The sequence below is a fragment of the Salmo salar genome, chromosome ssa28 (assembly GCF_905237065.1).
Source record: "Salmo salar chromosome ssa28, Ssal_v3.1, whole genome shotgun sequence".
In the NCBI taxonomy this organism is placed as follows: Eukaryota; Metazoa; Chordata; class Actinopteri; order Salmoniformes; family Salmonidae; genus Salmo; species Salmo salar.
In genome coordinates, this window is record NC_059469.1 from 23,158,290 (window position 1) to 23,185,791 (window position 27,502).

The 27,502-nt window shown below is 42.6% G+C and overlaps 1 protein-coding gene across 1 annotated transcript; it reads left to right on the forward strand.

Annotated features, from left to right (window-relative positions):
• Window positions 1–78: 78 nt before the first annotated feature.
• On the forward strand, window positions 79–27,292 carry LOC106589739 (protein phosphatase 1 regulatory subunit 21). The gene is made up of 22 exons (XM_014180027.2): window positions 79–258; window positions 380–435; window positions 2,716–2,784; window positions 2,961–3,107; window positions 3,492–3,596; window positions 6,882–7,046; window positions 7,257–7,315; window positions 8,738–8,832; window positions 9,470–9,522; window positions 11,752–11,901; window positions 12,609–12,799; window positions 13,092–13,228; window positions 16,144–16,236; window positions 16,480–16,607; window positions 18,452–18,604; window positions 18,869–18,961; window positions 19,180–19,446; window positions 20,404–20,439; window positions 20,545–20,661; window positions 23,154–23,252; window positions 23,717–23,845; window positions 24,715–27,292. The coding sequence occupies exons 2-22, from the start codon at window positions 382–384 to the stop codon at window positions 24,745–24,747; spliced, it is 2,373 nt and encodes a 790-aa protein (XP_014035502.1). The 5' UTR covers window positions 79–258; window positions 380–381; the 3' UTR covers window positions 24,748–27,292.
• Window positions 27,293–27,502: the final 210 nt, after the last annotated feature.

Sequence of the window (27,502 nt, forward strand, 5' to 3'; positions counted from 1 at the left end):
CAATTATTTTTCATTTAATAAAATATACCGTTTATTGACACTTTTCTACTATTACGTGGAGGACTTTTATTTGGAAAATTCACTGACCCGGAAGTGCTTTTTTATTGTTGCTGGAACGTTAGCTTGCTAGCAAGCTGAATAACGTCCGGCTTTACCACTCAATCAGATGATTGAATAGCTATCCTCCCCTTCCTACATGGCATGAAACTGTTTATCAGTCACTTGCACCAACTGTCATTCAGATAAAGAAACGGCAAGGTAACTAGTCAGTGTACCTGCGCTACAGTAACTAGCCAGTTTATTTTGTCGCGTTAGCTAGCTAACGTTATTCCATTACATATTGGTTATCCAGCTAACTAGCTTTATTTTTTTCCCAAAGCAATGGCTGCAGACCTGCAAGCGAAATACACCAAATTGGCCCTGGAGTATTCAAAGGTAAGCAGTTATTTGTTTCTTTATCGTTAGCCACAGTTGTTGGCTATTTAATCCGATTGCTGATTCATTCTAACTAACGTTAGCTGCAATTGATTGCAAGGTACACTATATGATCAAAAGTATGTGGACACCTGCTCGTCGAACATCTTATTCCAAAATCATGGGCATTAATATGGAGTTGGGCTCCCCTTCGCTGCTATAACAGCCTCCACTCTTCTGGGAAGGCTTTCTACTAGATATTGGAACATTGCTGCGGGACTTGCTTCCATTCAGCCACGAGCATTAGTGAGGTCGGCACTGATGTTGGGCGATTAGGCCAGGCTCGCAGTGGGTGTATCAATTCATCCCAAAGGTGTTCGATGGGGTTGATGTCAGGGCTCTGTGCAGGCCAGTCAAGTTCTTCCACACTGAACTAAAAAAAAAATGTGTATGGACCTCGCTTTGTGCAAGGGGGCATTGTCATACTGAAACAAGGACGGGCTTTCCCCAAACGGTTGCCGCAAAGTTGGAAGCACAGAATCATCTAGAATGTCATTGTATGCTGTAGCATTAAGATTTCCCTTCACTGGAACTAAGGGGTCTAGCCTGAACCATTATTCCTCCTCCACCAACCTTTACAGTTGGCACTATGCATTGGGGCAGGTAGTGTTCTCATGGCATCCGCAAACCCAAATTTGTCCGTTGCACTGCCAGATGATGAAGCGTGATTCATCACTCCAGAGAACGAGTCCAATGGCGGAAATCTTTACACCACCCCAGCTTACACTTGGTATTGTGCATGGTGATCTTAGGCTTGTGTGCGGCTGCTCGGCCATGGAAACCCATTTCATGAAGCTCCTGACGAACAGTTTGTGTGCTGAAGTTGCTTCCAGAGTCAGTTTGGAGCTCGGTAGTGAATGTTGCAACCAAGGACAGACACTTTTTTTACGTGCTGTGCGCTTCAGCACTCGGCGGTTGTGTGGCCTACCACTTCGTGTCTGACTTGTTGTTGCTCCTAGACGTTTCAACTTCACAATAACTGCACTTACAATTGACCGGGGCAGCTCTAACAGGGCAGAAATTTGATGAACTGACTTGTTGGAAAGGTGGCATCCTATGACGGTGCCACGTTGAAAGTCACTGAGCTTTTCAGTAAGCCCATTCTACTGCCAATGTTTGTCTATGGAGATTGGATGGCTTGTGCTCCTCAATTTTATACACCTGCCAACAATATGTGTGGCTGAACTAATTTGAAGGGGTGTCCACATACTTTTTTGTGTATGTGTGTAGCTATTGTAATTAGCTTGGTAGCTAACGTGAGCTAACCTAAAGAATTTAAAGGTGCTGTCCAAAGTATATAGTTACTTAACTCAATCTGTTTCCAATCAAGTTCCTTTTCAGGGTGTCACTACTCACTAGCGTGTCACTCTCCTGGGTATATTGTCAAGTATAGAGAGAGCAACCCATTAATAGGTTGATTGGTGTTTGTGATAATCAAAGACAATATTTGGTGATGTCTTTACTGCACTGTTTACTATGAACGTGAACTGTGTACAGCGAAGGATGTAGCTAACTGCTGTCAATCAAAACAATCTCATAGTGAACATTATTTTGGTTGGTTTCTTAACTCTATGATTTAGCCTAGGTCACTGCCTGATATGTCAGCTGACACTCAATGTGTCTCAGTGTTTTATGACAAAAGGGAGGAGGGTAGGCCAGAACAGAAGCCACCCTTCTCTGAACAACACAATGTTACATAGCCTGAGTAAAACATGGGCAGCCACGTTCTTCAAACCCCCTGTCATACGTTAGGTAGAAAATGGATTGGTATCCATGTCAATAGTACCCATCCTAAAACCCCTTTATCTGCATTACTAAAATAAATGTCAGTTAGACTGATTAGCTTTGGTTAATATAAGAACCATCCTCCTGACCCACACTGTGTCAGTTGACAGGCAGTGAATGGAATGCATGGTGTTTCCTGTCTGACTGTTGTAAAACCACAGCCCCCCGCTGGCCAATATCCTGTTATTTCTATTTTCCATTAAATCTGGGGTGTAGTTTCCCAATAAGCAGCAACATTCACCCAACCTTCAGAAATGTTAGTGCAGTCATGCATTGCAGTGGAGTTATCCATATTTGATGATTTAACTATGTTTCACACAAAATAAATCCATTAAATAGCTATGTTGCTTTGCTTAGAAGCCTAGGCAATACTGTACATTTGGCCAGTTTGGTCTTTAGAGGTGGTGTGTCTGCAGTAGACCTACAGCTCAATGTCTACTCCCCATGTCTCCATAGCTCCGAGCACAGAACCAGGTCTTGAAGAAAGGCGTGGTAGATGAGCAGGCCAGCTCCACCTCTCTTAAGGTACAGAACCATTCAGAGCCCTCTGGAATAGGGTTTCAAAATTCCAATTTCCAATCCTGGTTGGAGGAAATAAGCAGGAAGGGAATCCTCCAACCAGGAATTCTGAAAAACCTGGGAATTTGGGGGGATTTACTTTAAAATCACTGAGCGTCTTCTCCTCCACCCCGACACTACAGGATCAGGTGAAGCAGCGAGAACAGAGCCTGAGGAAGGTGGAGCAGGAGATGGACAGTCTCACCTTCAGGAACCAGCAGCTGGCTAAGAGAGTAGAGCTGCTGCAAGAGGAACTGGCTGCCAGCGAGGCCAAGGGCAAGAAGAGCAAGGTAGAGACAGACACCCTGTCCTCTGTAGCTCAGTTGGTAAAGCATGGCTCTTGCAACGACCGGATTGTGGGTACGATTTCCGGGACCACCCCTGCGTAAAATGTATGCACACATGACTATAGCTTTGGATAAAGGCAACTGCTAAAATGGCAGTATATTAGACAGGGAAGAGGATGCACCCCACAATCAGACATGTCATAGTTCCAGACAGGCTTACCTTGCTCTCGTTCTACCTTTGATCATGTTTGAGGAGATCAGTTTAAGCAAGGCAAAGTGCAGAGAATCACTCATCTCGATCACATAATGAGTATTAATTTGGGATTCAAGGTGATTTGTCGTTCAGTGATTTGGTGCAGTCGGTCTCAGACGCGTTCTCTTCACCAGAACAAAGGGGACTCCCCCTCCCAGCAGGGCTTGCAGCAGACCCAGAGTGTGTTTGATGAGGACCTGCAGAAGAAGATCCAGGAGAACGAGAGGCTTCACATCCAGGTATGTCTGTCTCTGAGACGTGGGAGTGTATGCAATGCACTCCCAATGCATGAGAGTGTATGCAATGCATACAAAAAATTAAAATAAAAAAATGTATGCATTCACTACTGTAAGTCGCTCTGGATAAGAGCGTCTGCTAAATGACTAAAATGTAAATGTAAATTTGGAAAGTATTCAGACCCCTTCCCTTTCTCCACATTTTGTTACGTTACAGCCTTATTCTACAATGGGTTTAAAAAAATAAAGACAAAAAGAATCCTCATCAATCTACACACAATACCCCATAATGACAAAGCGAATACAGGTTTTTAGAATTAAAACAGCAATACCTTATTTACGTAAGTATTGAGACCCTTTGCTATGAGACTGATATTGAGCTCAGGTGCAGCCTATTTCCATTGATCATCCTTGAGATGTTTCTACAACTTGATTGGAGTCCACCTGTGGTGAATTCAGTTGATAGGACATGATTTGGAAAGGCACACACCTGTCTATATAAGGTCCCACAGTTGACAGTGCATTTCAGAGCAAATACCAAGCCATGAGGTCGAAGGAATTGTCCGTAGAGCTCCGAGACAGGATTGTGTCGAGGCACAGATCTGGGGAAGGTTACCAAAAAATGTCTGCAGCATTGAAGGTCCCCAAGAATATAGTGACCTTCCATTTAAGAATGATGGAGAAGTTTGGAACAACCGAGACTCTTCCTAGAGATGACCGCCTGGCCAAAGTGAGCAATCGGGGCACAAGAGCATTGTTCAGGGAGGTGACCAAGAACCCGATGGTTACTCTGACAGAGCTCTAGAGTTCCTCTGTGGAGATGGGAGAACCTTCCAGAAGGACAACCATCTCTGCAGCACTCCACTAATCAGGCTTTTATGGTAGAGTGGCCAGATGGGAACTACTTCTCAGTAAAAGGCACATGACAGCCCACTTGGAGTTTGCCCAAAGGCACTTAAAGGACTCTCAGACCATGAGAAACAAGATTCTCTGCTCTGATGAAACCAAGATTGAACTCTTTGGGCTGAATGCCAAGCATCACACCTGGAAGAAACCTGGCACCATCCCTACAGTGAAATGTGGTGGCAGCATCATGCTGTGGGGATGTTTTTCAGCGGCAAGGACTGGGAGAACCCGATCGAACACCTGAGAAACCTGAAATAGCTGTGCAGTGATGCACCCAATCCAAACTGACAGAGCTTGAGAGGATCTGCAGAGAAAAATGGGAGAAACTCCCCAAATACAGGTGTGCCAAGCTCGTAGCATCATACCCAAGAATATTTGAGGCTGTAATCGCTGCCAAAGATGCTTCAACAAAGTACTGAGTAAAAGGTCTGACCTACTACTTTTTTTTTATGTACATTTGCTAAAATGTCTAAAAATGTTTTTACTTTGTCATTATGGGGTATTGTGTGTAGATGTATTTATTTTTTTCCCCCTCATCAATCTAATCCATTTTAGAATAAAGCTGTAACGAAACAAAATGTGGAAAAAGTCAAGGGGTCTGAATACTTTCCGAATGCACTGCATACAGTTGAAGTCGGAAGTTTACATACACTTAGGTTGGAGTCATTAAAACTTGTTTTTCAACCACTCCACAAATTTCTTGTTAACGAACTATAGTTTGGGCAAGTCGGTTAGGACATCTACTTTGTGCATGACACAAGTAATTTTTCCAACAATTGTTTACAGACAGATTATTTCACTTATAATTCACTGTATCACAATTCCAGTGGGTCAGAAGTTTACATACAAGTTGACTGTGCCTTTTAAACAGCTGGGAACATTTCAGAAAATGTCATGGCTTTAGAAGCTTCTGATAGGCTAATTGACATCATTTGAAACAATTGGAGGTGTACCTGTGGATGTATTTCAATGCCTACCTTCAAACTCGGTGCCTATTTGCTTGACATCATGGGGAAATATTGTAGATCCTCCACAAGTGTGGTTCATCCTTGGGAGCAGTTTCCAAATGCCTGAAGCTACCACGTTCATATGTACAAACAATAGTACAAACACCATGGGACCACGCAGCCGGCATACTGCTCAGGAAGGAGACACGTTCTGTCTCCTAGAGATGAACTTACTTTGCTGTGAAAAGTGCAAATCAATCCCAGAACAACACCCACACCTTGTGAAGATGTTGGAGGAAACGGGTGCAAAAGTATCTATATCCAGAGTTAAACGAGTCCTATGTCGACATAACCTGAAAGGCCGCTCAGCAAGGAAGAAGCCACTGCTCCAAAACCACCATAAAAAAGCCAGACTACGGTTTGCAACTGCACATGGGGACAAAGATTGTACTTTTTTGAGAAATGTCCTCTGGTCTAATGAAAAAAAAATAGAACTGTTTGGCGATAATTACCATCGTTATGTTTGGAGGAAAAAGGGGGAGGCTTGCAATCCGCAGAACACCATCCCAACTGTGAAGCACAGGGGTGGCAGCATCATGTTGTGGGGGTGCTTTGCTGCAGGAGGGACTGGTGCACTTCATAAAATAGATGGAATCATTTGGTAGGAAAATGATGTGTATATGTTGAAGCAGCATGTCAAGACATCAGTCAGGAAGTTAAAGCTTGGTCCCAAATGGACAATGACCTCAAGCATTCTTCCAAAGTTATGGCTTAAAGACAACAAAAGTCAAGGTATTGGAGTGGCCATCAAAGCCCTGACCTCAATCCTATAGAAAATTAGTGGACAGAACTGAAAATGCATGGGTGAGCAAGGAGGCCTACAAACCTGTTTCAGTTACACCAGCTCTATCAGGAGGAATGGGCCAAAATTCACCCAACTTATTGTGGGATGCTTGTGGAAGGCCACCCAAAACGTTTGACCCAAGTTAAACAATTTAAAGGCAATGCTACCAAATACTAATTGAGTGTATGTAAACTTCTGACCCGCTGGGAATGTGATGAAAGAAATAAAAGCTGAAATAAATCATTCTCTCTGCTATTATTCTGACATTTCACATTCTTAAAATAAAGTGGTGATCCTAACTGACCTAAGATGGCATTTTTGCTAGGATTAAATGTCAAGAATTGTGAAACTGAGTTTAAATGTATTTGGCTAAGGTGTATGTAAATTTCCGACTTCAACTATATGTATTGGCAAGTGTTTACCAAGAGACTACTGGCTTGAATATGTGTACTACATAATGTATTTGACCAGTTTTTGTGTGCTAGTCTGTTCTAAAATGTGTGTCTGAGAATGTTTTTAGATTTCTTTAAGGTGATGCCCAAAGAAATGTTTCATCCTCGGTTGGACAACAAAGTTATGTTCTATTCTAAGTTCTATGAGGCTGATGAGCAGCACAGGCAGCAGGAGTCTCAGCTGAAGGGCCGGTTGGAGCAGCTGGAGAGAGACCATGAACAGCACCAGGCCATAGTGGACGGACTCACCTCCAAATACATGGACACTATTGAGAGACTACAGAGTGACAAGGCCAGACTAGAGGTGAGAGGGAGGGGAGGTGGAGAGAAGTGGATGTCTCACCATCAAATACATGGACACCATTGAAAGACGTTAGTGACAAGGTGTGTGTGTGTGTGTGTGTGTGTGTGTGTGTGAGAGAGAGAGAAACTGAACAAAGGCAAAACTCAATCTTTTGTTATTGGTAATGATAGAATAGTAATACATGATGCTATTTGCTGTGTCCTCCCACAGGTGAAATCCCAAACTCTGGAGAGGGAAGCTAAAGAGTGCAGAGTTCGGACAGAGGAATGGTAAACAACTTGTTATAATCTACACATGTACCGGTTAGATACACACATGCTATATACACTGAGTGTACAAAACATTAGGATCACCTTCCAAATATTGAGTTGCAATCCTTTTGCCATCAGAACAGCCTCAATTTGTTGGGGCATGGACTCTACAAGGTGTTGAAAGCATTCCACAGGGATGCTGGCCCATGTTGACCTCTTTGCGAGGCATTGGAAAACCTGGTCTTTGTGGTTAAAACTGTGTTTGAAATTCACTGCTGGACTGAGTGACCTTACAATGATCTGTGTGTGTGGTGTACAGAGGTAGTCATTCAAAAATCATGTTAACATAATTATTTCACTCAGTGAGACCATAAAACTTGTGACTTGTTGAGCATATTTTTACTCCTGAATGTAGTTTAGGTTTGCCGTAACAAAGGGGTTGAATACTTATTCACTAAAGACATTTCAGATTTTCATTTTTGATTAATTTGTGAACATTTCCACTTTGACATTATGGGGTATTGTGTGTAGGCCAGTGACAATCAAAATGTAATCAATTTTAAATTCAGGCTGTAACACAACAAAATGTTGTAAAAGTCAAGGGTGTGAATACTTTCTGACGATACTGTAGATAATCTTTGATTAACATCAGCCTACTGGCCTTACCTAGTGACTTACAATGAGTGTTAAAAAACATTAGCAACATCTTCCTAATATTGAGTTGCACTGCTTTTTACCCTCAGAACAGTCTCAATTCGTCGAGGTATGGACTCTGCAAGGTGTCTACAGCATTCCACAGGGATGCTGGCCCATATTGATTCCAATGCTTCCCACAGTTGTGTCAAGTTGGCTTGATGTCCTTTGGGTGGTGGACCATTCTTGATACACACAGAAAACTGTTGAGCGTGAAAAACCCGTTGCAGTTATTGACACACTCAAACCGGAGCACCTGGCACCTACTATTATCCCAGCCAGCCAAACCCTCCCCTAACCCGGACAAAGCTGGGCCAAATGTGCGCCGCCTCATGGGTTTCCCGGTCCGGGCCGGCTGTGACACAGCCCGGGATCAAACCCAGATCTGTAGGGACGCTTCTAGCGCTGCGATACTGTGCCTTAGACCGCTACGCCACTCGGGAGGCCCCATCTACACAGATTTGAAGTGGATTTAACAGGTGACATCAATAAGGGATCATAGGCTGACCAGGTGCCTCCAAGTGAAAGCTATGTCATGGAAAGAGCAGGTGATCCTAATGTTTTGTCCACTCAGTGTAGATGGAGAATGATTGTATGTATCTGGTAGAGGACTTGTGGTTAACATGAAGTAATGAGGGTTGTAATAATGCGGATAGGGAAGTATTTATTATGGTCACCGAGTGGTCATTCACCATCTCCTGATTCCTCTATCCTCCCTCCCTCTCACCATCATCCCTCTCTCTCCAGTCAGCAGCAGTTGAGGAAGTGTCAGTCAGAGCTCAACAGACAGGTGAAAAAGAGCAGCATTGTCATCCAGGAGAAAGTGCCCTTCAATGACACCAGTGAGTACTAGTTCACTATGCAACATTTCACTGACCCAGATCATGTTTATTAGGAAGAAAACGGACTGAAAGAGTGAGGGACTACCTGGATTTGTCCAATATGAACTGCTCATTCTACATTTTCTGTTGCCGTGTGTGCTCTAATGAACACAACCTTGTAGAAACATCACTGATGGTTTATATTCGAGCATGTCTTCCCATTCTAAGACAAGACACCCACACACACATATATATATGTATATATATGTATATGTATATGTATATGTATATATGTATATATATATGTATGTATGTATGTGTATGTATGCAGTACTAACTACTAATGATATTGAATTACGTATGTATCTCACTGACACTGTAAGAGGAGGCAAACTGAAGCACTGTGTAATGTGTGTCATGCCATGCCAATAGAGCCCTGTTTTACTCCTCAGATGCTTTTCATGCTATATGAAGGACAGAGCTATGACATGCCATCATTCGGCGCTTTAAAGGCATAGTGTGAGATTTTGGCAATTAAGCACCCAGAGTCAGATGAACTCATGGATACCATTTGTATGTCTCTGCGTGCATTTTGAAGGTAATTTGTCGAGCCGTTGCTCGCAGCCGCTCCTTTAAATTTCCCTCCCCTTTTCTCCAGAATTCAGTGACTACAACAGTCTCAACGTTCCACCACACAACAGAAGACACCAGGTGAGAGGAAGTCCTATAGGAGGCATCATCAACTAGATTCAATTTTTTTTCTTGAGTGGATGGTCGGGCCAGAACATAATTACAAATAATTAGTAGACTGCAAATTGATCGCAAGAAGCCGAAACTGATATATTGTAAAAAAATAAATATAATAATAATTTTAAACATTGCTTGCAAGGTTTGACATCAACACCCGCCAAATGCGGGTTGAACTATGAATCCTACAATATATATCCCACATCGCGCAACGAGCAGCGACAATGCCTGGCTGGGGAGCTGTGTGCAGTGTGATTTAAGTGCTGAAGATACATTTATAGAAGCACTGCGCACAGGCATACAAGTTGGTCTAATTTACTAAAGTCAACTAGTGAGACTTTGTCCTTGTGTTTCTTGACTATTTACATTGTTTTGTTCACAAGCTAGGTTGTTTTTCAATGTTGGAGTTTGCTTCAACTTCTAGCGAAGACATTCTCTAGCTCACACAGGCACACTGTAACTAAGCAGCTGAAAATATGTCTCGTCTGTGATATTTTGGTTAAAAGATTCGGGTCACAAAAATGTTTCTAATATTGAGCAATATACCACATCACTTCTTAATAGTAATCCAGTTATTGTTTTAGAAACATTACAAAGCATGCTCATCCATAGTGGTTAGAGCGTTGGGCCAGTAACCGAAAGGTTGCTGGATCGAATCCCCGAGCTGACAAGGTAAAAATGTGTTTTGCTCTGAGCGAGGCAATTAACCCACTGTTTCCCGGGCGCCGAAGACGTGGATGTTGATTATGGCAGCCCCCCCGCACTTCTCTGATTCAGAGAGGTTGGGTTAAGTGCTGAAGACACATTTCAGTTGAAGGCATTCAGTTGTACAACTGACTAGGTATCCCCCTTTATATATATATATATATATATATATATAATTCAGACCCCTTGACTTTTTCCACATTAAGTTACAGCCTTATACTAAAATTGATTGAATAGTTTTTTCCCCTCATCAATCTACACACAATACCCCATGATGACAAAGCATAAACAGTTACATTTTTTTTAGCAAATTTATAAAAAATGAAATTACATTTACATAAGTATTCAGACCCTTTACTCAGTACTTTGTTGAAGCACCTTTGGCAGCGAGCACCTACAGCCTCGAGTCTTCTTGGGTATGACGCTACTAGGTAGATTTTCCCATTCTTCTCTGCAGATCCTCTCAAGCTCTGTCAGGTTGGATGGGCATATTTTCAGGTCTCTCCAGAGATGTTTGATCAGGTTCAAGTACAGACTCTGGCTGGGCCTTTCAAGGACATTCATAGACTTGTCCCAAAGCCATTCCTGTGTTGTCTTGGTTGTGTGCTTAGGGTTGTTGTCCTGTTGGAAGGTGAACCTTCACCCCAGTCTTAGGTTCTGAGCATTCTGGACCAGGTTTTCGTCAAGTATCTCTCTCTACTTTGTTTCGTTCATCTTCGTCTCGATCCTGACTAGTCTCCCAGTCCCTGCCACAGAAAATATCCCCACATCATGATGCTGCCACCATGCTTCACCGTAGGGATGGTGCCAAGTTTCTTCCAGACGTGACATTGGGCATTCAGGCCAAATAGTACAATCTTGGTTTCATCAGACCAGAGATTCTTCTTTCTCATGGTCTGAGAGTCTTTAGGTGCCTTTTGGCAAACTCATAGTGGGCTGTTATGTGCCTTTTACTGAGGAGTGGCTTCCGTCTGGCCACTCTACCATAAAGGGCAAATTGGTGGAGTGCTGCAGAGGTGGTTGTCCTTCTGGAAGGTTCTCCCATCTCCACAGAGGAACTCTAGCGCTCTGAATACTTTCCGAAGGCACTGTATATACACAGGATGTTTTTATTTCGTTTTTTAATTTGTAATTGTTTTTACCTGCCACAGTGGCTGGTGGACCAAAAGGTTAGTTTCAGGCCCAGACCACATCTCTATTGTGTGTAGGAATACTTTGGAACTGATTTCCCAAATTATAATCACTTGGAACTGATTTGCTGGTGTTTTTACAGTCTTGTGTCCCAAAATGTTTTTGCTAAGAGAACTTGGGGGGCCAAATAAAATCACGGGCCACTAGTTGGGGAACCCTGAACTATAGCATGATCCTGTATTATTGTTTGTTTCTTTCCTCATATTTTATAGAACAGTTAGGGCTCCATCATACGTTGTCATTGTAGATTTGTGGTCCGAAGTTTTGGTACTAATTTCTCCTTTTCCTGTCCTCTAGTTGAAGGCCCGAGACGTGGCTGGTCAGGCCTTAGGCTTCGTCCAGGACATAGTGGCTGCTCTGTTAAACTTCCACTCCTACACAGAGCAGAGGGTACACATCTACCCCCTGGATTCCTCTATCGAACCCATCTCACCACTCAACCAGAAGGTCAGGAAATACAGGGCTCCACACACAGTCTATGCCCTGACATCCTGTTTTAGTCATTTAGCAGATGCTCTCATCCATACGTGTTAAACTCATTCCACAGAGGGCTGAGTGTCTGTGGGTTTTCGCTCCTCCCTTGTACTTGATTGATGAATTAAAGGTCACTAATTAGTCCTATATACTAGGTGGTGTCAGAGGAAGGCCACAAAAAATTGTCAGACTCCAGTCAACCAAGTCAGACTGTTCTCTCTGCAACCGCACGGCAAGCGGTACCAGAGCGCCATGTCTAGTTCCAAAAGGTTCCTTAACAGCTTCTACCCCCCAAGCCATGAACAATTAATCAATTGCCTCACTATTGTTATTTTGTGTAACTTTTTATTACATTTTTTTACTTTAGTTTATTTAGTATATATTTTCTTAACTCTATTTCTTGAACTGCATTGTTGGTTAAGGGCTTGTAAGTAAGCATTTCATGGTAAGGTCTACACCTGTTGTATTCGGCACATGTGACAAATACAATTTGATAATTAATAACGCACTCGCCTCATCGGGTTGTCTTGGGCTTAATTGAAAGGAAAACCAAAAACCCGCAGACACTCGGCCCTGCGTGGAATGAGTTTGACACCCTTGCTCTTATCCATAGTGACATACAATAAGTGATTTTGGCTGAAGTAGGTAAGATGAACTCTCCTCCACAATCTTCTCCCCAGTTCTCCCAGTATCTACATGAGAATGCAGCCTATGTGCGCCCCCTGGAGGAAGGACTAGTGCAACTACACCAGAGCATCACAGAGGACACAGTAACAGTGCTGGAGACTGTGGGGAAACTCAAGGACTTTGCTGATCACTTCACCTCCTACACCCACTTTCTGCAGAAGATTCTACCATACCAGCTCAAAAGGTCAGTACTCATTACATTAGGTGTGTGTACTCTACGCATGCGTGTGTGTTGTCCCTATCCCCCCTCTTCTTCTTCTCCCCGACCTGGAGGAAGAGTACAGTCTCTGTACCTGATCCCTCACCTCTAAGAGTGTGTGTGTGTGTCTCTATGGCTGTGTTTACACAGGCAGCCCAATTCTGATATTTTTTTCTTCTACTAATTGGTCTTTTGACCAATCACATCAGATAATTGGGCTGCCTGTGTAACTGCAGCCGATGTGTCTCACCCTCTCCTCCTCTCTTCTCCTCACCAGTCTGGAGGAGGAGTGCGGGACTCCTCTGTGTACCTCCTCTCTCACCTCGAAGAACCAGGAGCTGCAGAGTGACATGAAGAGAATCACTTCTTTGTTCGACAAACTACACAGCTACATCAGCCTATTGGCCTTACCTAGTGAGTTAACACATAGAGAAGAGAGGGCTGACTGCGCCAAAATCAGTCCGCGCAAGAATAAAGCGTGAAGCTAACAAAGTACTAGCGAATTCCTGTAGTGGATGCTAACTAAATGCTAACAAGCACAAGCGAACATAAACTAAATGCAAGTACAGACAACCCAACTCATAAAGTTATACAAATGTCTCAAAAGGCTACTCGCACTTTATCCAGGAGGGGATTGATCGTCTGCTGTAACCAAGAAGCTTGAACTTGCCCACTAACCACCTATAGCTAGCAAGTTAGCAAACCAAATGCATAGCTGGAGCCCTGAACTGGAGAAAATGTATTTGTCATTTTAGATAGTTAACTTATGTTTATAAGATATTTAGTAGGGAATTTCAAGTGGAACTTGATCACCACTTGTGCTTCTCAACAGTGGACATCATGTCACAAAACGTAAGTTTGAAACATCAGTTTGCTTCATGTGACTGGCTCAGTAGAATTTTTGTGAATGAAAAATAAACTAAATTATTTGGGGGATGGTATTGAATATCATACAGTCGGTTTTTGAAAATACCCCGGTATACCGCTCAAGCCTAGAAGTGTGTCGAATTTTGTTAATTTGTTAAGCGAGGCTTATTCGGTAGAATAGAAGTTGTTACGAATGTACTGATATAAGAGGATGCAGGTGGCATCCCAGCAACTTTGAGAAAAAATATTTTATATCGGGGTTGTGCATGTTCACATGCATATCTGCCCTCTCATTGTCTAAAATGTTCCTGTCTCCTCCCGCCTGCCTTTGCGGACATTTATTCCCATTGGTAGAGCAGACGGTCAAATATCTTGTCAATGTCGTGCCTTCAGAAAGTATTCATGCCCCTTGACTTCTTCCACATTTTGTTGTTACAGCCTGAATTCAAAATGTATTAAATATATTTTCTTTCCTCACCCATCTACACACAATACACCATAATTACAAAGTGAAGACATGCTTTTGCTAATTTATTGAAAATGAAATTCAGAAATATTTTCCATAAGTATTCACACCACTGAGTCAATACATGTTATAATCTACTGTGGCAGTGATTACAACTGTGAGTCTTTCTGGGTAAGCCTCTTAAGAGCTTTGAACACCTGGATTGTCCAATGTTTGCCAATTTATTATTTTCAAAATTCTTCAAGCTGTCAAATTGGTTGTTGATCATTGCTAAATAACCATTTGCAAGTCTTGCCATAGATTTTCAATCAGATTTAAGTCAAACCTGTAACTCAGGAACATTCACTGTCTTCTTGGTTAGCAACTCCAGTGTAGATTTGGCCTTAAGTTTTAGGTTATTGTCCTTTGGAAAGGTGAATTAATCTCCCAGTGTCTTGTTGAAAGCAGACTGAATCAGATTTTCCTCTAGGATTTTGCTTGTGCTTTGTTCCATTCCACTTATTTTTTTATCTTGAAAAACTCCTCAGTCCTTAATGATTACAAGCATACCCAATTACCCATATGATGCAGCCACCACAATGCTTAAAAATATGGAGAGTGGTGTGTTCAGGACATAAAGTGAATTGCTTTGCCACATTTTTTGCAGTACTACTTTAGTGCCTTGTTGCAAACAGGGTTCATGTTTTTGGAATATTTTTATTCTGTACAGGCTTCCTTCTTTTCACTCTGTCAATTAGGTTAGTATTGTGGAGTATCTACAAAGTTGATCCATCCTCAGTTTTCTCCTATCAAAGCCATTATATTCTGTAACTTTTTTAGTCACCATTGCCTTCTTGATGAAATCCCTGAGCGGTTTTCTTATTTTCCGGCAACTGAGTTAGGAAGGACACCTGTATCTTTCTAGTGACTGGGTGTATTGATACACCATCCAAAATGTAATTAATAATGTCACCATGCTCAAAGGGATATTACCCATCTACCAATAGGTGCCCTTCTTTGCAAGGCATTGGAAAACCACCCTGGTCTGGTTGAATGTGTTTGAAATTCACTGCTGGACTGCGGGACCTTACAGATAATTGAATGTGTGGTGTACAGGGGGGTAGTCATTAAATTGGATTGAACAAGAGACCTCAATAAGGGATCATAGCTTTCACCTGGTCAGTCTATGATATGGAAAGTGTAATGTTTTGTACACTCAGTGTATCAGCCTACTGGCTTTACCTAGTGAGGAGAGAGAGAGACTGCTGCGCCACTCGGGAGTTAGATAGATATCTATCTAAGGCACTGCACTGCATCGCAGTGCTAGAGGCGTCACTATAGATCCTGCAGTATCACAACCGGCTGTGATTGGGAGTCACAGGGTGGCACGCAATTGGCCCGGGGTTGTCCTGGTTAGGGGAGGGTTTGGCCGGGGTAGGCCATCATTGTAACTAAGAGTTTGTTCTTAACTGACTTGCCTAGTTTATTTTCCTTTTTTTCTTTTCTTTTTTTTAACCCCTTTTTCTCCCCAATTTTGTGTTATCCAATTTGGTAGTTAAAGTCCTGTCCCATTGCTGCAACTCCCGTACGGACTCGGGAGAGGTGAAGATCGAGAGCCATGCTTCCTCCGAAACACAACCCAGCCAAGCCTTACTGCTTCTTGACATGACGCCCGCTTAATCCGGAAGCCAGCCGCACCAATGTGTTGGAGGAAACACCGTACACCTGGCGACCGTGTCAGTGTGCATTGCGCCCGGCCCGCCACAGGAGTCACTAGTGCCTGATGGGACAGGAACATCCCTGCCGGCCAAACCCTCCCCTAACCCGGATGACGCTGGGCAAATTGGGCCGGCTGCGACAGAGCCTGCAGTCGAACCAGGATCTCTAGTGGCACTGTGCCACTCGGGAGACTGACTTGCCTAGTTAAATAAAAAATCAATAAAAAATATCAGCTTACTGGCCTTACTAGTGAGTAGTGTGGGACTTGAGGAAAATCATGTGTGCAATTGTTTTCCAGGTGTTCGACAGGACTCCATGCCCCAGAGCAGTTCCTCTGCGGTCTTCACCCAGCTAGCTGCCTGTCTACACAGCCTTCACGATGCGGTCAAAGGTGACACCTTTTTTTTACTACAAAAGGTTATTTTGTAGACTAATGTTCAAGCCACTCTGTCCTTCCTCTGTGTTCTGTAGAGATGTCTAAGCTTAACTGTTATAAAGCAATATACCTGCAGGCTTCAAGTAAAATGGAACCAATAACAGTGTAAGCCCCCTGTGCCATCCTTTAACTGTTGCTCTCCTTCCTGTGTGTGGAGATTATTTTGTATGTATAAGCTAAGTCCCTCTGTCTCTACAGAGATGTCTACTCATTACAGCCAGAAGGCCAGTCTGGAACAGGAGTTGTCTACAGTCACTCAGAAGCTCCGCACCACTAATGAGTGTCTGCTGGCTTCCCTGGGCTCCCTCACCAGCAGCACCGGCAAGGTAGGACCATTTACCGCTACAGAAACACTGGGTATGTATTAGTGATGGGGGAAAAAAATAGATGCAGTTACATATCACAATATTCATTTGGGATGATATTCTATCAATTCGGCTGTCTATTTAAAAACAATTCATCCCATAGCTTGTTCTCCATCTTCTTTCTAAATAGTGAGCCAACATGTTTTCAGCACTTATTTCCATGACTGATCAAAACACATTTTCTCTGGTCTCTGCAGCAGACGTATAATGAGCAATATGTTTTGAACATCAAATCGCAATACATATTGTATCGGCACCTAAGTATGGTGATAATATCGTATCGGGAGTTCCCTGGCAATTCCTGGCCCTATCTGTTACCACAACATCTGTGTCTAAATGGAGACAACAGGCCCCAACAAACACACTGACAGAGCCGCTGTTGTTTTGGTTGGCATTCTCACATTAGCACAGTTTCATAGGTTGGGTAACATGAAGAAATATTGATAGATTTTTGTCAGTAAAAAATAAGACACCATTTAAAAAAAAAATTCGTTCCCGGGAATAGTCAATGACACCGGACTTATTTCCATTGTGGTCCCTATTTTTGCTGTTTTCTTTACATATGATGAGTTTAAGCAATAGTAGCAACTGCCTTGGTATCTAGCTCATCGACCGTGAGGATTGGTCGTTTACAATACATGACCACTAATAAGAAGGGAGGGCTTAGTTGGGGCAGGAGGGATTTTTTTCACAGATCCGCACCATGTCAGAGCATTACAGCTGTATACCCCAGATAAAAGGGGTGGGGGGCTTTGAAACTGAGACGGTACAGTGAGTGGATACGTTTGTACTATACATATGAGAGCCTTGCAGGAAGGGAAACCACAGTCGTACCAACTGATTGTATGTAGAGGACGTAGATATGTTACTGTTATAACTAATAACCATACTGCTTATTTTTTGGTATTATAGTTATAATAGTAAAGAGGCATGTTTTTAGTCTCTACTTTTGCCTGGCTGATGAATGCACCAGACACAGACCGACTGTTTGTTTGAGGTATGAGAGATGGACTGCTGTTCTATATTGTTGTGGAGGAACGGGGATGGAATGCTCTGGGCTGGCTGGTTGCAGAGTTCTGAAGGAAGGATGTTTACTATGAGGTGATCTGAGTGGGCGAGTTGTTTTGAATGGCCCAGTGCCCCAGGTGGGTGGAGACTTCACTTAAGGAACAATGGAATGGTCTAAAATGTGCAAACTCCGCCCCCCCGGGCCACCGGACCACGTTAAAAAAAAGTAAAACGAACTCTGTTAACAGTCGTGGGAGTGTAAAAAAACAACAAAAACCAAGGAGGAGCAAGGCACTCGTCAGATAATTTAAAAGTTGTGGTGGGAGTGTGTATTAGAAATCTGTCTGTATTCTGTCAATCCCTCCCACTGACCTACTTAAAGGAACAGTGACGTAGTTGTGTAGGATAAGTGTGTGTAGGAAAGTTTGACTTGGTGTTGTGGGTTTGTTTAAGTGTGCGTGTGTGTGTAGTGAAGTAATCATGACAAAAGATTTTATAAACTCCTTTCACATTAGTTAGTTTAATTGCACCTGTTTCACCCTCATATTGAAGCGTATACACCGTTGATAGATTGAAAACGTATATTCTGTAACATTGTTGCACCGTGATATTGAAATAGCGGTGTGGACTACAACATATAGGCCTAGAAGACCATGTATAAGGCTCACCAATACTGTTTATAACAAGACATTATAAAAGCTAATACTTCCTTAAAACAAATGATAAAGAATTAGTGTCTATACCTGGATGATAAGTCTTACCATAATATTAATTCTGTACTTTTCTTTCTTCTACAGATTGCGACATTCTTCAGCAACAACCTGGATTTCTTCACGTCTTCGACAGGCTACAGTCCAAGAGGGGGGGCCGGGTCACTCAACCCCCTGCAGGCAGAGAGCATGCTGGGTAACAAGAAGAAGGCTTCTGACTACATGCATGCCATCAGAAAGGTCAGTAGCTTTTCCTTCGCTTTGCTGGTCATGTCACCATCACAGACCTGGGTTAAAATACTATTTAAACATCATTCAGCTGTGTTCAATTAAGCTTGCCTAGCAAAATAGAACCAATAAAATAGTCTTAAGTGTAAATCCTGCCCCGTCTGGCACGCCAATCCAGGCTGCCTAAAGCAAACAGTGGAACATCACCTTAACAACGATGTTGTGGTTCAGTATAACAGTGTGTATTTGACTCCTGTCTGTCTGTTGTGTATCCAGCCCAGACCAGAGTCCGTTCCATACAGAGAGGCCCTGTTGCACCGCCGTGTTCTAACTAGCTCTACAGAGAGCAGAGAGGGACTCACACAACAGGTATTGTTTGTATTTCCTCGCTCCTCTCTTCCCTTCTACCCTCCAGTCTGTCAGGACACACGTCTGACTCTTTATAATGCTCAAGGTAACCCATTTGGTTACTGACTAGGTAAGTGTGTTAGAGAAGTATAGTCCTCTTACCAACTCGCTCCTCTCCTCACTGTGTCATTTCCTCCACATCTCCATTTCCCTCTGTGTCCTCTCCTCTATCACCCCAGGTGGTGGCGAGCCAGGAGAAGATTGCTCGTCTGGAGCAGGAGAAGGAGCACTGGTTGCTGGAGGCCCAGCTGGGCAGGGTGAGGCTGGAGAAGGAGAGCCAACGCATCCAGGACCTGGAGACACAGCTCTCCTTTGCCCTGGGAGGAGGAGGCAGCCCAGCCCACTCCCTGGGCCAGGCCCCGGGCAGCCCAGCCCTCACCAGCCTGGAGGACGGAGAGGTGCAGGAGAGAGGAGCAGGGAAGGAGGCTATGCTAAGCAACAGTCTGGTAGATGCATCTTCACTCTTGTTTTTTCTTTACGGTTGCAAGAATCCTCAAAGGGATTTCAGGAAAACTGGTAACTTTTGGAAACTTTCTGGAATTTTGCGACCTTATTTTTCTTCAACAGTGATTGAATTGGTCTTCATCCTCATGCTTAACAATACTACTTTGCAGTTGTGTGAGACTGGCATGATGTGAAATTAAATCTAGGGACATCATTCCTCCCTTGCAACCCTCCCCTTTCCCACGATATTAGTCACACACCTCGTGGGAGCAGCCGTAACATGCGTTTCAGTGTTTTGGCTTCAGTGAAGGTGGTTGTGTTATCAGTGTCTGGTTAAGTTCCAATTATCTCTCCTCCAAAGTGTGCACTTGTTCATTTCCCTTCACTGATTTGAAAGTAAATGATGGGTATAAGGAATATGCTGGAACTCCCTCTAGCCCATTCCTCCACAAATTCAATGCTTTAAATTTTTTTTGGTTTTAAACCTTTATTTAACTAGGCAAGTCAGTTATGAACAAATTCTTATTTACAATGACGGCCTAAACCAGACGACGCTGGGCCAATTGTGCACCCCCCGATGGACTCCCACTCATGGCTGGTTGTGATACAGCCTGGAATCGAACCAGGTTCTGTAGTGACGCCTCTATCACTGAGATGCAGTGCCTTAGACCGCTGTGCCACTCTGGAGCCCTAGTAGTGAACGAGAGTACACTTCAGGAGAAAATAAATATTATTGGGAGGCACCAGCTTCCTTGTTTCATAATTCCTGTATTTTAATAGCGTACTCAAGGTCCAGGATACACCCACTTAATCTGGTCCCAGATCTATTTGTATTGTCCTATTGTAATTGTCAAGACCGCACAAACAGATCTGGGACCAGGCTTGGTTACATTTTATAGCGTTCTCAATTCTCATAGGGAGTGAGGATCTAACTGTGTTTGTGTTTTTCATCTCATCAGGTTGGCATGTTAACCACAACTCCTACCAACGAGGAAGTAAGTTTGTCTTGTTCTTCTTGACCCAACTATTCCTAGTGTAATTACAACACAGGTATAAGAGCAATTTCATGTCAAGTTGTTGTCCTCTCTGTGTGCTTACAGGTGGGAGACGAGGAGTCCAGAGAACAGCTGATTAAGACCCACTACATGGCCAGAGTAGGAGAGCTCACCACACAGCTACAGGTCTCTGACAGCAAGGCAGTTAACTTCCACGCTGAGGTGAGATACTGGATCTACTTACCATTCATAAACACAGAACTATTATTTCCTATTGAATGTAAAAGGATGTGTAGCTCTTTTGTTGGTGGATACTGGGGAGAGATATGGGGAACAAAGTCACATGTGCGCTCAATTTAGACACTGCTATACAGAAGACTAACTTACTAGTTGTACAGTCACTCAACCATTTCCCCTCACGTCTTCCTTCCTCTAATACATAGTGTATTCAGACCCCTTGACTTTTTTAAGTTACAGCCTTATTCTAAAATAAATCTACACACAATACCTCATAATGACAAAGAAAAAACAAGTTTATATTTATTTTTTCCCCTGTTTTTTTATTTTTATATATATCTATATCTATATATATATATCTCTATCTCTCACATTTAAGTAACTATTCAGACCCTTTACTTAGTACTTTGTTGAAGCACCTTTGGCAGCGATTACAGCCTTGTGTCTTCTTTGGTATGATGCTACAAACTAAGCACACCTGTATTTGGAGAGTTTCTCCCATTTCTTCTCTGCAGATCCTCTCAAGCTCTGTCAGGTTGGATGGGGAGCATGGCTGCACAGATATTTTCAGGTCTCTCCAGAGATGTTGATCGGGTTCAAGTCCGGGGTCTGGCTGGGCCACTCAAGGACATTCAGAGACTTGTCCCGAAGCCATTCCTACATTGTCTTGTCTGTGTACTTAGGGTCGTTGGTCTGTTGGAAGGTGAGCCTTTGCCCCAGTCTGAGGTCCTGAGTGCTCTGGAGCAGGTTTTCAAGGATCTCTGTACTTTGCTCCGTTCATCTTTTCCTCGATTCTGACTAGTCTCCCAGTCCCTGCCTCTGAAAAACATCCCCACAGCATGATGCTGTCACCACCATGCTTCACCGTATGGATGGTGCCAGGTTTCCTCCAGATGTGATGCTTGGCATTCAGCCCAAAGAGTTAAATCTCAGTTTCATCATACCAGAGAATCTTCTTTCTCATGGTCTGAGAGTCTCTAGGTGCCTTTTGGCCAACTCCAAGTGGTCTATCATGTGCATTTTTTTACTGAGGAGTGGCTTCCGTCTGGCCACTCTACCATAAAGGCCTGATTGGTGGAATGCTGCAGAGATGGTTGTCCTTCTGGAAGGTTCTCCCATCTCAACAGAGGAGCTCTGTCAGAGTGACCATCAGGTTCTTGGTCACCTCCCTGACCAAGGCCCTTCTCCCCCGATTGCTCAGTTTGGCCGGGCGGCCAGCTCTAGGAAGAGTCTTGGTGGTTCCAAACCTCTTCCGTTTAAGAATGATGGATGGTAATGTGTTATTGGGGACCTTCAATGCTGCAGAAATGTTTCGGTACCCTTCCCCAGATCTGTGCCTCGACACAATCCTGTCTAGGAGCTCTACAGACAATTCCTTCGACCTCATGGCTTGGTTTTTGCTCTGACATGCACTGTCAACTGTGGGACCTTATATAGACAGGTGTGTGCCTTTCTAAATCATGTCCAATCAAATGAATTTACCACAGGTGGACTTCAATCAAGTTGTAGAAACATCTCAAGGATGATCAATGGAAACAAGATGCACCTGAGCTCAATATCAGTCTCCTAGCAAAGGGTCTGAATACTTATGTATTTCTGTTTATTTTTAATACATTTGCAAACATTTCTAAAAACCAGTTTTCGCTTTGTCATTATGGGGTATTGTGTGTAGATTGCTGAGGATTTAAAAAAATGTAATCCATTTTAGAATAAGGCTGTAATGTAACAAAAAGTGGAAAAAGTCAAGGTCTGAATACTTTCAGAAGGCACTGTACATGTATATGTTCCTGCTGCTATTTTGGTAACCTACATCAGTCCTATACGTTTTGTTCCAAGGGAAATGGAAACAGTTGACTATACTGTAGTCATACCTTGTTTCCCTAAGGAGGAAATTTCCCCTTTTGTTTTTTTTCTCTTCCTCTTTCGGTTCTCTCGATCCGCTCTTTCTATTCCATCCTGTATTTCCAGCTGGACGGACACAGGTGTGCTCACAGAGAAATCATTACATTTTTACACTGGTGTTCACTGTTCCAGAACTACTCTAGGATATATATATTTTAGTTGTCTAATCTAGAATAGTTACTCTTTTTTTTATATACATGCATCTACATTGGCATGAAATTAGCATAACTTTAGTTAGCCAAATCTAAAGATAGCCATGTGACGTTAGTATGTAGTATTGACTTACTGCCACATGTCAACCCTCCGTGCTATGCATCACAGCAGTATGATTCCTCCTGACAGATGGGGAACTGGAAGTAGTGACTTAGAATCTCCCTCACAAAGTCACACTTTACTGTAGCAGAGTCCGTTCAGTTCAAACCCAGACATCATGTAGGCCTATATTTAAATAGTTTTAGTGAAGAGCATCCCATTTTGTGACTTCCCATTAGTTGAAGTGATCATCTGTAGATATGTTAGATTTTGTAGGTTTGTTTATTCTCTGTATCTCCTGTGTTGTAACTTCCCACCCTCAGTGTCGAGCCCTGGCCAAGCGTCTGGCTATCGCAGAGAAGTCACGGGAGACTCTGACGGAGGAGGTCAAACTGGCCAATCAGAACATCACACGTCTCCAGGTAAACAACAACAACATCTGTTGTCCAACTGCCTGACTGAAAGAAACCAGCATATCCCAGATCCAATCAGCTTTATCATTTATTACATTGATATTTGTTTGTATTTGTTCTGACCTTTTTTTGCTTTAAGTAGGATTTAGAAAGTAGGATTCCCATGTATTCAGTAAACATGGCAAATTAACTTTAACCTTGAACAAATAAAAATGTTCATCTTCATATTCATTTCCAGCACCACATCAACATGTGAAAATTGTGCGTTTTGGAGTAAAAAGAGGACGATAAAGTTGGTTGTCATTTTCCTCTATTTTTTACTACAAAACAGATGTCATTTTCACATATGTTGATGTTTGGGTGGTGCTGGAGATTATGAATATAAATTTGGGCATTTTTTAAATATATTTTTTTAAGTCCTTAAAATAAACATATTGGCTCTACCTAGCCACAACATGTTCCTTGTCTTTCAGGATGAACTGGCCACGACCAAGAGGAGTTACAAGGAACAGCTCAGTATGATGAGCGACCACCTGTGCAGCATGAACGAGACTCTCAGCAAACAGAGAGAGGAGATCGACACACTCAAACTGGGCAGCAAAGTATAGAGTCCCCTCACACATTCCTCACTTCCTACATACTCTGTCGACTGCTACTATATTGATGAGGTCTCTCTTGCAAAACAGATTTTGTCTCATTGAGACTAACCTTGATAAGTTAAGGTTCAATAAAACATTTCACTCACTGGCCCACACAGCAAGAGAAGCAGTACTAGGTCAGGTTATGCTGATATAGACATAACCCGGTAACAAACTACTATCCATTCTGAGGGGAGCTGGGATGTGCCAGTGGGGGATAAGGGGGGGCACAGCAGGGTCTGATGGGGGGGGGCACAGCAGGGTCTGATGGGGGGGCACAGAAGGGTCTAATAGGAAAAGCACCTGCTGGAGTCAGAGGCTGACATCTGAGAAATTCAATACTGTTTGGCTGGGCTGTTGAAGTCGAGGGAGAGGCCTTCTGTTAAAACCCACTTCTCTTAAAACACTTCTGAGATGAGGTGTGTGTGTATACGTTCTGAGGGTATGGATTTCATCAACCCAAGCTATTGTGTGTGTGAATGGCAGCACTTGGCAGCCACCACAAGCCTTTTCAACCTGAATACAATCCAAGTGTAAAGAAATAAACCGACGACATGATTAGCTGTGAGTGAAACTCTAGAATGGAACTAACAATGTTTCAAAGTCAAGACACATTCATGTGGTTTCTTTCATGAGTGGTCACGTACTAACACCACAATCGTATTAAAAAAATGCCATTCCGATCTCCAGATTACAGTACCAAAACAGAAGTGTTGATACTAGGACTAGCGCTCCTGCTTTTGCGTTATCACTTTAATTTTCATTCAAAAATGCATTGTGAGTCTTGGTTTACCATGCGTTATATGTAACTTAACCCCTCCTGCCTTTTCCAGGGAAACTCCAAACTCCTGAAGAAGAGTCGGTAGGAAAGTCTGTTGGGAAACTTGCTCCATTTTGGATCGGCAGAGCACCCTGGACTGCGCTTTACTATGGGACAACCCAACCACTACAGTCCTGTCAGCTCCCAGCACCCCAAGATGGAGGACCCTGTTAACTTCTCCTCTATCAGAGGGTGGGCTATTGGGGGTGTCTCTGATACCACTCTGCTTAACCATAAATAAGCAGTTTATCTAATGTGTATTTCTGATTGACACAGATAATGACTTGTGTAAAGTGCTTCCTAACGTGTGACGGAGGGCAGACTGACAACTGCTTGACCCTTTGACCTTTTGGTTTGAGGGAAGTAGAGGAAAGATTAAGGAAAAAAAATACAAATCCTAGCGAGGTCATGGATGCTCACTAAAGTCAGGGAATGAAGACCACCAGGCCCTCATGGTTACTGTGTCTTTCTCTCTCTCCTATCTCTGTGCTAAGCGTAGGAATGACAGAAATTTATATTAAGTGGGAAGAGGAGATCATACATGATTGGGGCGACAGCATAGCCTAGTGGTTAGAGCGTTGGACTAGTAACTGAAAGGTTGCAAGTTTGAATCCCCGAACTGACAAGGTACAAATCTATCGTTCTGCCCCTGAACAAGGCAGTTAACCCACTGTTCCTAGGCCGTCGTTGAAAATAAGAATTTGTTCTTAACTGACTTGCCTAGTTAAATAAAGGTACAATAAAATTTGAGCAAGTGAGAATGTGTTTGCGTGCCTGACTGACTGTGTGGGTTTTCATTATGTAAGAGAATGTCTGTCTGATACTGTGACTCTTGACTTTCGTGCCAGGCTTTGAGTGGGACAGAAAATTATTTAATCTTTCCATGTTTTATTAGATGGTTTTTAGTTTCAGTGAGAGAGAATCTGTGCAAATGTTGTGATTTGTGAGGGACTGTTATGTTTACCACAGTCTTCTGTTTGAAGAAGGGCTGCCCCAGATTAAATCAAGGAATGAGTGACCAATTAATTAGACACACACTAGCCTCTGACGCCCAGGCTTCGTGCTTAACCGAAAGCCTGAAACAGACACACACACATTCCCTTAACTAGATATCCCATCTATCCTCTAGAACGGATGGAAGAATCCATACACTCATGTAGCATTGATGACCTTACTAGCCAGAGGGTGGAGATAGACAAGGGCTATGTCCCAATGGCAGACTAATTCCATATTTAGTGCAATTGCTTTGGTAAAAAAGTAGTGCACTATATAGGGAATAGTGTGCCATTTTGGAAGTAGTCCAGGGGTGTATTCCGTGAGGTGAAACGTAAAGAATGTGATGGTGCAGATAGAAATGAAGTGACATACAATAGATCTGTCTCGATTCCCCAATCAGTTCTAACATTACAGAACTGTTCTATGTGATATTGCTATCTGAACTAAACGTTCTGTAATGTTGCGCTGTTCTGAACTAGGCCTAAGGTAGAGTTCAGAGTTCATAAAATGGTGACCGTTTGTGATGTTTCTGTAGTGTGGATGTGCACTGAGGAGAACTATGTCTGCATCCCAAATGGCACCCTATTCCCAAATAGTGCATTACTTTTAAACAGAGCCCTATGGACCCTGGTCAAAAGTAGTGCACTATATAGGGAATAATGTGGTGCCATTTGGGACATAGTATGTGTAGCACCACAGTCTCCAAACCCATGTTATTATGTATTGATGAAAAAGGGTTGTGAATATAATACTCCTTTTGAATCATTCAATGTACATTTATTGTATTGTGTACTTTTAAAAAGTAATATACTAGAAAACAAAGGCATTCATTCTACGGTTTCAAATGTCTAATTTCCATGACGACCCAATGAAATGACTGGTTAATGATCAATGAAAAAGATAAGAAACATCAAGGTAATCAATCACTCACCTGCATTTATTTTTTGATTATTGGGTTTGAGATATTTGGAAATATGTCTATTGAAAGGCAATACACACGCAGAAAGGTCCACTCTCTTGGAACTCTAGTGAGACTATCACTGTTTTGTGTATGGCGCTTTACAATTGTATTATCGGCATGTTGGCAAGCTAGTCAACCCCTTGTCTGGAAATGTGTAATGACTCTAAACTGTTTACAATTAACAGCAAGATCGTGTTCATTGGGGTACACTGTAGCAAAACTTTTAGCAATGGAAAATGCTGTTTCACCCAGTTTTGGAACATTTTCTTCCATTTTGTACCTACTTAACACACTTCTGGACTCTTCTTGCTTGTGTGTTCTAGTGAGATTATATATATATATATATATATTGTGGCAAATAAAACAATTTTATCCTGTGGACGGTTTAGACCGAAAATTGGTTTTGACGAGTTTGGATGCTTCTGACAGGTTTTGACTGGTTCTTACGTGTTCAGTTAAGCCACCAGGTTAACCAATAACAAGATCTCTATTATATCTGCCAGTGGATCTTTTATATGATGAGAATTCAAGAGGTTTGCCAACATGCCCTTCACTACTGAAACTTGTAAAACAATGTAATCTGACTGACCAACAGATTGCACATATGAAATGAATAATAAAGAGCTCAATATTGTTTTGTGTTAGTACTACTAGTACATTGATGACGTACCACAGAGTTGAAAACTTCAGAATTCTTCAGGATATAATGTTGACAAGCTAGTGTAGATTTATGAAGTTAACTTCCAATGTTATATGGCAAACAAACTTGTTAACTATGTCCAAAATGTTCCCAATCCCAAAGAATTCAGGCAACACTAGCAGCAATAATCAAACACTCTTTCAC